This window comes from Melanerpes formicivorus, unplaced genomic scaffold, assembly GCF_026170545.1.
Source record: "Melanerpes formicivorus ecotype bairdi unplaced genomic scaffold, bMelFor1.0.p_v2 SCAF_269, whole genome shotgun sequence".
Classification (NCBI taxonomy): Eukaryota; Metazoa; Chordata; class Aves; order Piciformes; family Picidae; genus Melanerpes; species Melanerpes formicivorus.
Genome location: NW_027142621.1, coordinates 85,059 through 98,953, shown reverse-complemented (window position 1 = coordinate 98,953; position 13,895 = coordinate 85,059). Strand labels below are relative to the sequence as shown.

The 13,895-nt window shown below is 55.5% G+C and overlaps 1 protein-coding gene across 1 annotated transcript; it reads left to right on the top strand.

Annotated features, from left to right (window-relative positions):
• Window positions 1-211: 211 nt before the first annotated feature.
• On the top strand, window positions 212-3,589 carry LOC137458666 (scavenger receptor cysteine-rich type 1 protein M130-like). Its single transcript, XM_068170017.1, has 7 exons — window positions 212-590; window positions 811-1,125; window positions 1,287-1,613; window positions 1,697-2,011; window positions 2,355-2,669; window positions 3,095-3,157; window positions 3,240-3,589. The coding sequence occupies exons 1-7, from the start codon at window positions 212-214 to the stop codon at window positions 3,587-3,589; spliced, it is 2,064 nt and encodes a 687-aa protein (XP_068026118.1).
• Window positions 3,590-13,895: the final 10,306 nt, after the last annotated feature.

Sequence of the window (13,895 nt, the reverse complement as noted above, 5' to 3'; positions counted from 1 at the left end):
GGACTCCTCTGCCTGCTCTCTTTCCCTCTGCCCACCCAGGGATGGAGGTTTCTGGCAGTGACCTCTGACCCTGGCTGAGGACCACATTCCTGAGTACCTGTTACAGTGGGGGCTGGGGAGTGGCAGGGGGGGTTGTGGTTTTTGTTCCATCAAGAGCCACTGGGAGCAGCTGGGGTGCTTGTGGTGCTCTTTGCTTGTGGTCTTCCTGGCTATGAGATGGGATGTGGGCATCCAAGTGCCTGAGGGCTCTGGGAGCTCACAGGAGGCTTTGGTTGCTCCAGGGTTTGTCCAGCTGGTTGGAGGGGACAGCCCCTGCTCAGGACGCGTGGAGATCCATGATGGGAATGAGTGGAAAACTGTCTGTGCCTCAGACTTTGATCTCAACGCTGCCAATGTGGTCTGCAGGGAGTTACAGTGTGGCACAGCCCTGTCTGTGCCTGGGGCAGCTCCTTTTGGAGAAGGGGTTGGTCCCATGTGGGACAGAGAGCTGCAGTGTGTGGGGAATGAATCTCATCTTGCCTTCTGCCCCAGGGGATCCCCCAGGGAGCAGCCCTGCACCCACGCAGATGGTGCTGGAGTCATCTGCACACGTAAGGACTCAGGGTGGGGTGCTGGACACCAAGAGTGTGCCTGGGAGGGGGAGCAGAGCCTGTGCTGGGCTGGACGTGAGGGCAGGAGTGGGGATGTGGTTACCTACAGCCCTAAACTCAGGCAGGAGGAGGAGGATGGGAGGCTGTCCCTCGGGCCTAGCCTGCAGCTCTGGAGGTGCAAGAGCACCAAGCCAGCCTTTTGCATCTTTCTCTGTCCCAGAGTTCACAGGGTTCAGGCTGGTGAATGGCAGCACAGCATGTGAGGGGAGGGTGGAGGTCGATGTGCAGGGGACCTGGGGCACCCTCTGTGACTCCCGCTGGGACCTCTTGGACGCCCATGTTCTCTGTCGTCACCTCAACTGCGGCTTTGCTGAGTCCATTCCTGGAGGAGGGCATTTTGGGAGAGGCACTGGCCCAGTGTGGAGAGACTCATTCCACTGCGATGGGACTGAAGCCCACCTGGGCCAGTGCCCAGTGAGCACCCTGGGGGCCTTCCTGTGCTCCCATGAGAAGGATGCAGCTGTTATTTGCTCAGGTGAGTGCTGGAAACATGCTGGGAGAGCTGCAGTTTGGCCTTGCCTGAGGGAGAGCAGGTGAGCTGCAGGGACCTGCAAGGCTGCCAGGGGCCTGAGATGTGCTGCAGCCTGCTGGGCTCCTTGGTGCCACCAAGGGCTGGTCCATGGCCTCTCTCCCCAGGCCCAGCTGGCTCTGGCTCCCTGCGGCTGGTGGGGGGAGGGAGCCGGTGCGATGGACGAGTGGAGATCTACCAGCGTGGGACATGGGGCAGGGTCCTGGATGACCAATGGGACCTGCAAGAGGCCAGCGTGGTGTGCCGGCAGCTGCGGTGTGGAGAGGCAGAGGCAGCCTACAACCCCCCGAAGCCTCAGAGAGGGCTGGGTCCTGTGGGGCTGCGAGGGGTGCGGTGCGCAGGGCACGAGGCCAGCCTGCAACTCTGCAACACCTCCCTGGCCGAGAGCCTGCTGGCAGCAGGGATTGCAGAGGACGTGGGGGTCACCTGCTGGGGTGAGTGGCACTGCAGGGCCCCCCAGGCTCTGGGCTGGCTGGGCACCAGCCCCTGACAACAGCTGGGCTTTCTTTCCACTCAGGGAGCCGGCAGGTGCGGCTGGCCAAGGGGCCTGGGCGCTGCGCTGGCAGAGTGGAGATCTACTACCAGGGCAGCTGGGGCAGCGTCTGCGATGACGGCTGGGACCTGCCCGATGCCACTGTCGTTTGCCACCAGCTGGGCTGCGGAGGGGCAGTGAAGGCAGTTGGTTCTGCTCACTTTGGGGAAGGCTCTGGGCAGATCTGGCTGGATGGTGTCAACTGCTCTGGGGCCGAAGCTGCTCTCTGGGACTGCCTGGCCAAGCCCTGGGGGCAGCACAACTGTGGGCACAAAGAGGACGCAGGAGTCATCTGCTCAGGTCTGTGCTGGAAGCCCAGTGCCTGGGCAGGCCAGGAAGAGGGCAGAGCCAGCAACAGCTCATGCCCTGCCTGCTGCCTCTGAGCCCCTCTCCAAGCCCACCCTGGGGATGCCAAAGCATCCAGGGGTCCCCTCAGTGCCACCAGGTCCCTGGGCAGCTCAGCTGTCTCCAAGGCTGAGCAGGACTGAAGGACTCTTTGTCCATCAGGGCTTTTGTCTGCCTGTGGGTTCAAAGGGAACTTGCTGGCAGTGACTTTGTCTGGCTGAGGGCCTGGGAGGTGCAGGGCTGTCCCTGCCCCCAGAGCCCCAAAGCAGCCTGGTCCCATCTCAGGCCTTTCTTCCAGAGTTCATGGCCCTGAGGCTGGAGAACAGCAGCGACTGTTCCGGGCGCCTGCAAGTTTTCTACAACGGGACGTGGGGCAGCATTTGCTCCAACTCAATGCCTCCCAAAACTGTGTCCCTGGCATGCAAGGAACTTGGCTGCGGGGACACAGGGTACCTGACAACACAGCTGCCCTCTGCTAGGGTGTCTGGTCCTGCCTGGCTGGATCGAGTGGAGTGTGGGGACGGGAACAGCTCCTTCTGGCAGTGTCCCTCTGCTCCTTGGGAGCTGCAGTCATGTCATGATCTCCGAGATGAGACCCACATCAGCTGCAGTGGTAATTCTGAGCTACATGGGCACCAGCATCCCCCCAGCTCCTGCTCCCTGCTGGACACAGACAAGCACAAAGACAGGGCCCACTGGGGCACTTGTCCCTTCTGCTATTGCTGGCAAAAGTAGGAAGTCAACTGTCAGAGCCCCACAGCTTCCCCAGCAGTTTCCAGCTGGGCTCAAAGCAGCACCTGGGCAAGGCAGAGATGTCTCCAGTCAAGGGCTGAGAAGAGAGACCAGACAGGGCTTTGAGGAAAACCCATGGACACCCTTCCACTGCTCTGGGTCATTGCTGTGACCCCTCTGAGTGATCAGTGTTTAGCTACTGCCATGAGGGAAGGGGCAGGGAGAGGCAGGAGCAGAATTCAGCACTACTCTATGATGCACGACCTCCCTGCAGCAGCCCTTTCACCTCAGCTTTTCCTTCTATAGGGACACAGCCAGAACCATCCCCTGACCTGGGGTCCCCGTGCCCAGACTCCAGGAGCTGCACAGGTAGCTGCCTCTGCACATCCCTCTCACCTGGCAGGGCTCTGCCTGCTGTCCTGCTGCCCTGGCAGGGCTCTGCCTTTTCCAGACAGGGAGAAGATTCGTGCTGTGGGAGGGGAGCACAGGTGCTCAGGCAGAGTGGAGGTCTGGCTGCAGGGCTCCTGGGGCACAGTGTGTGACGACTCCTGGGACAGGCAGGATGCAGAGGTGGCCTGCAGGCAGCTGGGCTGTGGCCCTGCAGTGTCTGCCCTGGGCGAGGCTGCCTTTGGGGAGGGGAGAGGCCCCATCTGGCTGGAGCACGTGGAATGCCAGGGCACAGAGTCATCTCTGCAGGACTGCTGGGCCCGGCTTGGGGACAGTGGTGTCTGCCGGCACAAGGAGGATGCTGGTGTGAACTGCTCAGGTGAGTGGAGGGGCTGGGACCCCTCCCTGGGGTAGGGGCAAGGAGCTGGGAAAAGCATTTTCCCCATTGGTTCCCTTCATGGCCCCAGTGAGAGCAAGGCCACGGCAGCCTGGTGCCAAGATTGCAGCAGCTGCTGTGTGGAGGTTCTCCAGGCACTGTGGGCAGAGCTCTGCATTCCCCAGGGCCATCTCCTGGGCTCTTTATGCCATCTTGGGCACAGCCTGGAGCGGGGCCCTGGGCTCTGTCCTAGCCACCCTCAGTAGCCCCACAGGAGGGGTAGCTCTGGTGGGATGGGTCGGGGATGTTCCCACATGCACACAGTGTCAGAGAGGAGGCTCCCTGGTACCTGCACACTCACCCTCTCAACCCAGATCTCCACCTCCTCCCCTGCAGATGCACCTAGGAGAGGAGCACCAACCCTCCGAGCAGGTAACCTCTCCTCCCTGCCAGCACTGCCTCTGTCCAGGCCCAGGCTTTGACCCCCAGCTGGAGCGAAATGGCTCCTTGCTGAGCTGGGAAACTCCCCAGAACAGGCACTGGGTAGTGGCGAGGCACTGGGTAGTGGTGGGGCACTGGGAAAGGCTGACTCTTCCCCACTAGGCTGGGAGCTTCCCCTTCACTCACTCCCAGGCTTATCTAGCCCCAGGGTAATAGCGTAAGGGCTGCCGCATTCTGGCCACGCATCTACCCTTGGCCTGGTGCTGCCCTTGCTGTGCTCTTGTCCATGCAGATCCTCCTGGGAGCAGTGTCTCAGTGCCTGTCATCATCTGCATCATCCTGGGAGCCCTTCTCTGCCTGCTCCTGGCCATCCTGGCTGGGCAAGTGCAAAGTGCCAGGGCTGGGCACACAGGTGGGTCATCTCCCCATGCTCCCAGGTCAATATGGCTTCTGGAAAGGCCAAGGCTGCTGTGTTGTGGCAATGAGTGGCACCAACAGAGCTAGGGAGCAGAGTGTGTGCTGCAGGCTGTCCATGTGCTTCTGCAGATGCCTGGAGCAGAGAGGGGGCAGCAGCAGGGGGAGAGGAGAGGTAGGAGCTTCCCCTAGCACCAGGGCCCAGAGAGGCACAAGGGCTGTCTCTGCAGGGAACATGCAAGGGTGTTGCTGCCCCAGGTCACCTCCATAGGGACACTGCCCTCACTGAAGAAGTGCCAGTGGTGACAGAACAGCACACCAGCCCTGTGGGGACAGCCCTGGGCTGGTCCAGGGGAACAGGGCTAGAGGAGCAGAGTGGGGTCCTGACCCTGCCTGCCCATCCCTGTGCTACCCCTGGCTCTGTCTGCAGGTTCCCAGAGCACTTGGGAGGCTTTCCCCGAGGCTGTGTATGAAGAGATTGGTTCCAGCCTGGAACGGGAGAAGCAGGCGAGGTTCAGTGGCTCAGGTGGGTTTATGTCCCTCATGGGGGGCACATCTGCAGGCCTCATTTCCCTGGCCTCCACCTAGAGGCCTTTAACCCCCTTGCCCATGGTCCCTGCAATGCAAGGGCCATAGCATCACTGGGAAGAGAAGCCAGGGGCTGTGCCTGGGTGAGAAGCTTTCCCCTCACCAGTTCTACCTGTCCAAACCAGGGACAGGCCCTCTCTGTGCCTGCACCCTGGGTGGCACCTGAGGGCTGAGGGTAGGGGCTGTCCCAGGACAGATCTGGAGCCCCTTTGAGACAGGGTTTGTCCCAGGGCAGCAGGGTGAGTCCTGAGCCCTCTTCCCCACTGAGCCCTGGCTTGCTGGGTCCCACATCCCTAGCAGCACTGACCACAGCCAGGTCACCAGAGAGCATCTCCATGACTCTCCCTGCACCTCTCTCCAGGCTCCTATTCAGAGGGGTCCATGGCCAAGCCCAGGGACAGCAAGCAGGAGGATGGTCTGGAGTCAGCAGAAGGTAATGGGGGACAGGAAGGGATTGATGTCTGCTCCCTGCAGACATGTGAAGAACAGTGGTGTCACTGAGTGTCACTGCAGTTGTTGGGGAGGACACAGGCAAGGCTGTCCTGTGGTGCTGCCAACAGCAACGTCTGACCTCCGCATCTCTGCACTTCCTCCTGTCTGCTGCTCTACAGAACATCTCTTCTCACTGTCACCAGCTCCTCTCTCCTTTCAGATGTCCCTGTCCTGGCTAGAGGTGACCCAGTGGATGGCTATGATGATGCCAGGGAGGTTTCTGACCCTGGGCAGGATCCTTTGCTTGGGCAGGAAGCCTGGGAAATGAGCCGGGAGCCAGAAGGAGGAGCAGGACCCAGGGATGCACCTGGAGGTGAGAGGGAAAGAGAGTATTGCTGGTTCCTGGGGTGCCATCCCTGGTACCATGTGAACTGCTGCCAGGCTGAGACCCAAGCTCCTGGCATGGGGAAGCTGCCCTGGGAGATCTCCTTGGGATCTGGGGGTGGAAGAGGGAGCTGAAGGTGCCAGAAATGGAAAGGGGAAGGGAGGAAGTTGCTGCCCAGAGCAGGAGAGGCAACCCTGTGGCCAATGTACAGTGACTGCCTTGCTGCTTACAGGTGCAATGCTGCACTCACAGAGCAGTGCTGAGGCTCCTGGAGCTGAAGCAGAGGCCTGGTCCCTGTCCCTGGAGAGCACAGGCTATGATGATGCTGAAGAGATGTCTCCTGCACACACAAGAGATGTCTCCCTGGGGACACACAGGCTGTGACACCACAGCTCAGGGCAAAGGGGTCCTTGAGCCCTCAGCCAGCAGAGCTCATCCCTGCCATGGGGCCTGGTGCAGCCGGGAAGGAGGAGAGCTCTGTGCAGCTGGGAGAGCTGTGGACACCAAGAACTGGCTTCTGTTCCCAGCAGCAGTAGGAGCAGCAGGGCAGCAACTCTGCTTTTCCTGCCCTGCTTTGATTCTGCCACACTGGTTCTGATTAAAAGCCTTTGGAGGGTTGTTGCAGAGCTGGTGCTGTGTGCCTGGGGGGCAGGGTGTCTGCCTGAGCTGCCTGGGAGCAGCAGAGCAGGGGGGTGGCTGTGAGAGGCCCTGGTCTCTGGGCAATATTATGGCTGCAGAGACATTTCCATCCTACCAGCCACTGCTTCCATCAGAATTGGTTCTCTGCCAGGTCCTGTGGTGCACCCCAGGGCTACCATCTCCTCACCCAGCACTCCCCAGCTGCTCTTTCCCCTGGGCCCTGCCTGGACCATGCTGTTCCCACTGCAGAGAGCCTACAACAGAGCTGCAATATTGGGGTAAAGCCTGGGTTGTGCTCCCTCTGAATGGAACGCCAAGGTGGTCTTGGTGTCCTGGACACCTGGCCAGGTGCTGGGGACATCATGGCCATGGGCTGTTCCTTACAGTGGTCAGAAGGCAGCTCTGCTCCCCACTGCCCTGCACAGGGGACTGACAATGCCCTTCTGATGGCTCTGCCAGGACCCCATCTCCATGAGCTGTTCCTGCTGCCTTGGGCCCTAACAGACCCCAGCAATGCTCCCACAGCCCCAGAGCTGCCTCCTTCCTGGGCAGGGCTCTCAGGACCCATGGCAGCCCCAGGACCCCTCCTGCTATTGCATCTTTGTCCTGGAGGAGGAGCTCAGCACCCTGCTGTGATGGGAATCTTGCTCCACAGGAAGCTCTTGCTACAGCCAGTGCAGCAGTGCAGCAGTTCAGCTTCTTACCGGTGTGGACTGGCAGTGCTGCCAGAGGTGGCAGCTAAGGCTGAAACTCTTGGCACAGTTGGTGCAGGTGAAGGGCTTCTGGCTGGTGTGCACCTGCCAGGGAGCAATGAGCATCAAGTTCCCATGGAAGCTCTTGCTGCAGTACTGCAGATGTTCAGCCTCTTGCCAGCGTGAGCACGGCAGTGCTGGGGGAAGTTAGAGCTCCTGCTGCAGTCAGCGCAGTCGGCACGAGGTTGGGGACAGTGGTGCTTCACCCACTCAAATCTGGACAGGAAAGCCATTCAGGACACTGATTTGCCTGCTTGGGTGGCACAGAGGGGCTGCCACACCATTGTCCTCCTATTCCTCTTCACCCTCCTCCTTCTCCTCTTCACCTGCCTCCTCTTCCACATCCTCCCCCTCTTTTTCCACATCATCCCCCTCCTTGTATTTATTATCATCATCATCATCATCCTCCTTTTCATCTAGCTCACCCTGGTATTCCTCCTCATCATCTTCTTCCTCCTCTTCCACAGGACTGAAATTTGGGGGTTTGTTTGTTTGTTTTTCTTTCTGCCTCTTTCTGTTTGCTCTTTGGACTTCTCCTGGAGGAGCCATTCAAAATCCCCAGGAGAAAATGAGTTTTGACATGAGGGCAGAGTGCTCATGATCTGTTGTTCATCTCCCAACTGCCACATGCAGATGAGAAGGAGAATGCACTCCTTTTATTTCCTGACATCCTGGCAGATTCTTGCATGTACTACACACACATTTTCCACTGAAAGCAGCCATTCGTGGCAGGTTTTCCATAATCACCACTTTTTGCTTTTTTCAAATTTCCCCCAGACCAAGAGCATCTTCCAGCCCATTGTGGTAATGAACTCAAAACCCTTCTTTCTCCCTCCCCCTCAGTGGAGTGGGGAGGAGGGGCAAGAGAAAAGGATGAGAAAGGGGCAGGAGAGGTATTTTCCTTCCTAGGGCTGGGGTCGGTGCACATGGGCCCTTCCTATGCCATGTTTCAGAACTCTGCATGTTGGCAAGCCCAGGATGTGATAGGCTGAGTTTCCCACTTCAGCTGGTGATGTCATGGCACAATTACTCTCAGAAATATTAAAAGGGAGTGAGCTGGAAACTGTGCTGTTCTTCCTCATGGCAAAGCTCCTCCTGCTGTAAAGCTCTTCCCTAGCTGCAAAGCTCTCCCTTGCTGAAAAGGGTTCTCGCTCATCCTTCCTGTTTTTTTGCTTCCCCCATTGTGGATTATAACTTGCAGTTCTGCAGTTTCCTGAAAACAGGAAACCATAAGAGGAATCCTCACAATTCCAACTCCGCCTCATGAGTAAATTTGGAATATTTCCCAGAGTCTGCAGGGAATTGCCTGCCTCTTGTTAGTGGGGGAATATTCACTCCTGAATTTCTCTTTTCCCAATTACTGTTCCTCAAACTCTTTTGTCACTGCTTATGTTGTGAAGCTGTTTCCAACCAAACACTGAATCTGTAAGTTTTCCTAACTTTGTAGTTCTGTGGGGCCAGGGTTTGGATTCATAAATAATTTATATCTTTTATTGATTCCTCACCTCACCCCCTCTTCATTTGGTAACATCATGGCACAGTGAGCAGGGTGTTCAATAGAGAGATATGTTCACAATATGAGCTTTGTAATGAAGGAAGTTGATACAGAATGGTCCAAAGACAATTGTGACAATTTGACAGTTTGAAACAAGCTGTAAAGAAATTGGCAGAGAGCACCACAGACCTCTGCAGTGAGCCCAGAGCAGAGAGACTGGCTGTTGTGCTGGGGTCCTGTGTAATTCAGGCACAGGAAAGGATTCAGTCTTTGGGCAAAGAATTGAAAACTGAAAAGGCACAAAGCCAGGAAATGTTAGCAATGCAGATTAAGGAGTCTGCTGTGGCTATAATAGCTCAGGCAGAAGCAAAAACCAACAAGGTGGCACCAGCCCTGCCAGACATAGAAGCAGCTACCCCCTGCAGCTTGTTTTAAACCAACAGAAGCAGATTCTGAATTGGCCATCGCCAGGGAAGCTGTAAGGGCTGCCCCTCCCATGCAGCACTTATCAAAAGAGAAATGGTGTAAGAAGGCAGCTGATGCAAAATCAGAGAAGAATTCTCCCAAAATACACTGCGCAGGATCAAGCTGCTCTGGAGAGGAAAACGTAAAACAAACGCTCGTGTGTCTGGTAGTGAAGAAAGGCATCTGGGAAGGTCCTAGCCACAGTTGGGTGCAAACCCACATCTATCTGCACACTGGATCTCAGTGACATGAGTTGCAGGGCAGAGATTCTCATGCAAGTGAGGACAATATAACAGATTATCTGTGGTGTGTTTCCACTAGTGACAGAGACAGAATTTTTCTGGATCCTAAGGAAGTTGTTGGTGTTCTCAAATGGAGGACCTGATGGGAGCCAGAGCATAACTACTCGAGTAGCCTTTTGGGCAGGTGGATTAGATCCTGCTGAGAGAGGGGAGCCAACCGTAACACCAGTCAATAAATCAGTGCAGGAGTTCAGAAGATAGCCTGTACCCAGGCTATGTGTGATAGGGGAAGGCATTTGTCCCCTATGAATTGTTCCACAGACCTGGACTGTCTTAGACAGCTTATAGGAGGTCTGCCAGTGGCTATAAAACCACACAGACAAAGCCTTAAGGGGGAAATAAAAAAAAGCAGTTGAAAAGAATAAAAATGATCAAAACGCAAAGGAACACTCAGTGACATGGAGGGAATTTATAATGAACCTATCCTCTTATGGTCAGGAACTTGGTTGTTCTGATCCGGTACCCGTGGCGAAGAGTTCTGATGAACACGAAGGGAGAAGCTATTCTTGTTTGAACAAAGACAACCACATGGCGACAGCACCACATAGCACAAGGCAGGAAGTGCATCTCACAAAAATCTCCCCTCTCCTGAGTGTGCATAGCAGCCAGGAGCTGTGTAGACATAACAGAAGCAGTAGAGGCAGGGGGGTCTGTCAGGAGGAGGGACTACCAATGCAAATAAACATTCACCCACTATTACACACAGTACTCTGTCTGCACTACTGGTCATAGTCAAGGTCCCAGAGGGTATTTGTATCTATCAACACACAGATGACCTGCAGAAAAGGCTAATCATTAGCTGGATGCACTCTCCATATAATTCTCCAATTTGCCCAATTTGTAAACCAGATGGATGATGGAGACTGACCACAGCATCATAGTACAGTACCACAGTGTATTAGAGGTTGGAAGGGACCTCCAGAGATCATCAAGTCCAACCCCTCACCTAGGATTGTGCAGCCAACACTCACTTAGGATGGTGCAGCCCTGTGGAGAAGGAGTCTGGGATAGTTGAATCAGAGAATCAAGGAAAGGTTTGGGGTCAGAGGAAACCTAAATCAGCATCTAGTCCAACTCCCAAACCATGGGCAGGGACCTCTTTCACTAGTGCAGGTTGCAAAGTTCCTGAACCTGGACACTTGCAGGGGTGAGGATCCACTTCCCTTGGCAACCTGTTTTTGTGTCCTGCCACCCTCACTGTGCAACATTTCTTCCTCCTATCCAATCCAACTCTCACCTCCCTAAGGACAAAGCCACTACTGCTTGTGCAGCCACTCAAGGCCTTGCTAAAAATCTCACTCTGTCTTTCTTGAATTAGGAGCTCTTCATTTTCATGTGCAAACACCTGGGAAGAGTGCCCAGAGATGGCCAAGATGGGGTGTGGAGGCCTCAGCAACATGGCCAAAAGACAGAGTTTGAGGTCCCTGTGCTCAGTGTTGTGAAGAATGAGTGACTAGAGAAGCATAGGAGAAGACAGAGTGGTTGAGGAGTGGTTTGAGGCATGGTGAAGCTTTGCTGCATAGTGAAGAGCAGCATGAGAAAGAAATAAAGCCACAAAATGAAAGTGGGGATGTCCAGACTGGAAAAAAGCAGAAGGAAATGTCACTGCAAGGTCAGTGCTGTGTCCCCCAGCAGGAGCCTGGATCAGCTCAAGGCTTTGTGTTCCAAGGAAGAGCCAAGGGGAACAGACAGCTGTAAACGAAGGTGAGAGCAAGATGGGGCAGCTGGGTGAGTGACTACAGCCTGGAGGCAAAGAGGCTCAGGTGATGCAGCAGCATAGGACAGCTTGAGATGGAGATGAGAGAGGGATGTGGAAGAGCCAAAAGCCCCCTGAAAGAGCCAAGCTCTTCATCAATTTGGTCATGGCTGTGCTCTCTGCCAATAATCCCTGTGAAGAGAGAGCTCTTGCTTGCAGCCTTGGGGGCTTCATTGCCTCCTCATGCAACCTCAGGAGCCTGGGAGGTGTTGCACCACAGTCTTGCCCTTGGCATTGCTCTTCTCCGTGTACCCCACACCCCCCACTGAGTGCCCTGAGGAGGGAGGGACAGGATCTCCCTTCCCAGGGGCTTGGGGTCAGGCCTTGGCCCTTTGGCTTGAGAAAACCAATCCAGGTTTGCTCAGCATCAGAGCACCCTTGATGTCTTGACCTCCCTCTTCTTATTGTTTCTGTATTTCAAGAGATTAGAATGGAATAGAATAAACCAGGTTGGAAGAGACCTTCAAGATCATCACATCCAACCTATCATCCAACACCACCTAATCAACTAAACCATGGCACCAAGCACCCTGTCAAGTCTCTTCCTGAACACCTCCAGTGATGGTGACTCCACCACCTCCCTGGGCAGCCCATTCCAATGGGCAAACACACTCTGTGTATAGAACTTCTTCCTAACCTCCAGCCTAAACCTCCTCTGGCACAGCCTGAGACTGTGTCCTCTTGTTCTAGGGCTGGGTACCTGGGAGAAGAGACCAACCTCTGCCTATCTACAACCTCCCTTCAGGTAGTTGTAGAGAGCAATAAGGTCACCCCTGAGTCTCCTCTTCTCCAAGCTAAGCAATCCCAGCTCCCTCAGCCTCTCCTCACAGGGCTGTGTTCCAAACCCCTCACCAACTTTGTTGCCCTTCTCTGGCCTCGTTCCAGCAAGTCAACATCCTTCCTAAACTGAGGGGCCCAGAACTGGACACAGGACTCAAGGTGTGGCCTAACCAGTGCAGAGGACAGGGGCAGAATGACCTCCCTGCTCCTGCTGGCCATACTGTTCCTGATGCAGGCCAGGATGCCATTGGCCCTCTTGGCTGCCTGGGCACACTGCAGGCTCATGTTCAGCCTACCATCGACCAGTACCCCCAAGTCCCTCTCTGCCTGGCTGCTCTCCAGCCACTCTGACCCCAACCTGTAGCTCTGCATGGGGTTGTTGTGGCCAATGTGCAGAACCCAGCACTTGGATGTGTTCAATCTCATGCCCTTGGACTCTGCCCATCTGTCCAGCCTGTCGAGTTCCCTCTGCAGAGCCTCTCTACCCTCCAGCAGATCAACTCCTGCCCCCAGCTTGGTGTCGTCAGCAAATTTACTGATGATGGACTCATCCAGATCATCAATAAAGATGTTAAAGAGCACAGGGCTCAGCACTGATCCCTGGGGCACTCCATTACTGTCTGACTGCCAGCTGGATGTGGCACCATTCACCACCACTCTCTGGGCTCGGCCAGCCAGCCAGTTCCTAACCCATCGCAGTGTGCTCCCATCCAAGCCAGGGGCTGACAGCTTGGCCAGCAGTTTTCTGTGGGGGACGGTGTCAAAGGCCTTGCTGAGTTCCAGGCAGACTACATCCACAGGCCTCCCCACATCCACCAGGCGGGTCACCTGCTCGTAGAAGGAGATCAGGTTGGTCAGGCAGGACCTGCCCTTCCGAAATCCATGCTGGCTGAGCCTGATCCCTTGGCCATCCTCTAAGTGCTGTGTGATTACACTCAGGATGACCTGTTCCATGATCTTGCCTGGCACTGAGGTCAGGCTGACAGGACTATAATTCCCTGGCTCATCCAACCGGCTCGTCTTGTGGATGGGCACCATGTTGGCCAGCTTCCAGTCTTCTGGGACCTCTCCAGTGAGCCAGGAGTGCTGAAAAATGATGGAGAGTGTCTTGGCCAGCTCATCTGCCAGCTCTCTCAGCACCCTAGGATGGATCCCATCTGGTTCCATGGACTTGTGGGGATCCAAGTGATTGAGGAGATCTCCAACCACCCCCTCCTTATGGAACATAGGGAAACTGTGCAGCTCCCTGGCTCCTTCTGCCAGCTCTGCAGGCCAGCTGTCAGGAAGATATTCTGTCCTGCTAGTAAAAATTGAGGCTAAGAAGGTGTTAAATATCTCTGCCTTTTCCTCATCCTTTGTTACAACGTTCCCCTCCGTGTCCACCAAGGAGTGGAGGTTGTCCTTGCCCTTCCTCTTGCTATTAATGTATTTATTGAAGGACTTTTTGTTGTCCTTCACAGCAGAGGCCAGTCTAAGCTCCACATGTGCTTTTGCCTCCCTAATTTTCTTCCTACAAGACCTAGCAACATCCTTAAATTTTTCATGGGTTGCCTCACCTTCCAAAGATGAGACACCCTCTTTTTTCCCCTTAGTTCTATTAAAAGTTCATTACCCATTCAGGCTGGCCGTCTGCCCCAGCGGCTCATCTTCCGGCACGTTGGCACAGCCTGTCCCTGCGCCTTCAACAATTCTTCCTTGAAGTAGGTCCAGCTCTCATGGACCCCTTTGTTTTTAAGGGCTGTTTCCCAAGGAACCTTCTAAGTGAGTTCCTTGAGTAGCCTGAAGTCTGCCCTATGGCAGTCCAGAGTGGAGGTCTTCTTGCTGCCCCTCTTAGCTTGACTGAGTACTGAGAATTAAATTATCTCATGGTCACTGGCCCCTAAACACCCTCCAAC

Excerpts from the sequence above, each read along its gene's own strand:
- LOC137458666 (XM_068170017.1), top strand. The coding sequence starts at position 212 with ATGAGATGGGATGTGGGCATCCAAGTGCCTGAGGGCTCTGGGAGCTCA. Across the intron at positions 591-810 it reads TGCTGGAGTCATCTGCACAC|AGTTCACAGGGTTCAGGCTG; the intron begins GTAAGGACTCAG and ends TCTCTGTCCCAG. Across the intron at positions 3,158-3,239 it reads AGACTCCAGGAGCTGCACAG|ACAGGGAGAAGATTCGTGCT; the intron begins GTAGCTGCCTCT and ends TGCCTTTTCCAG.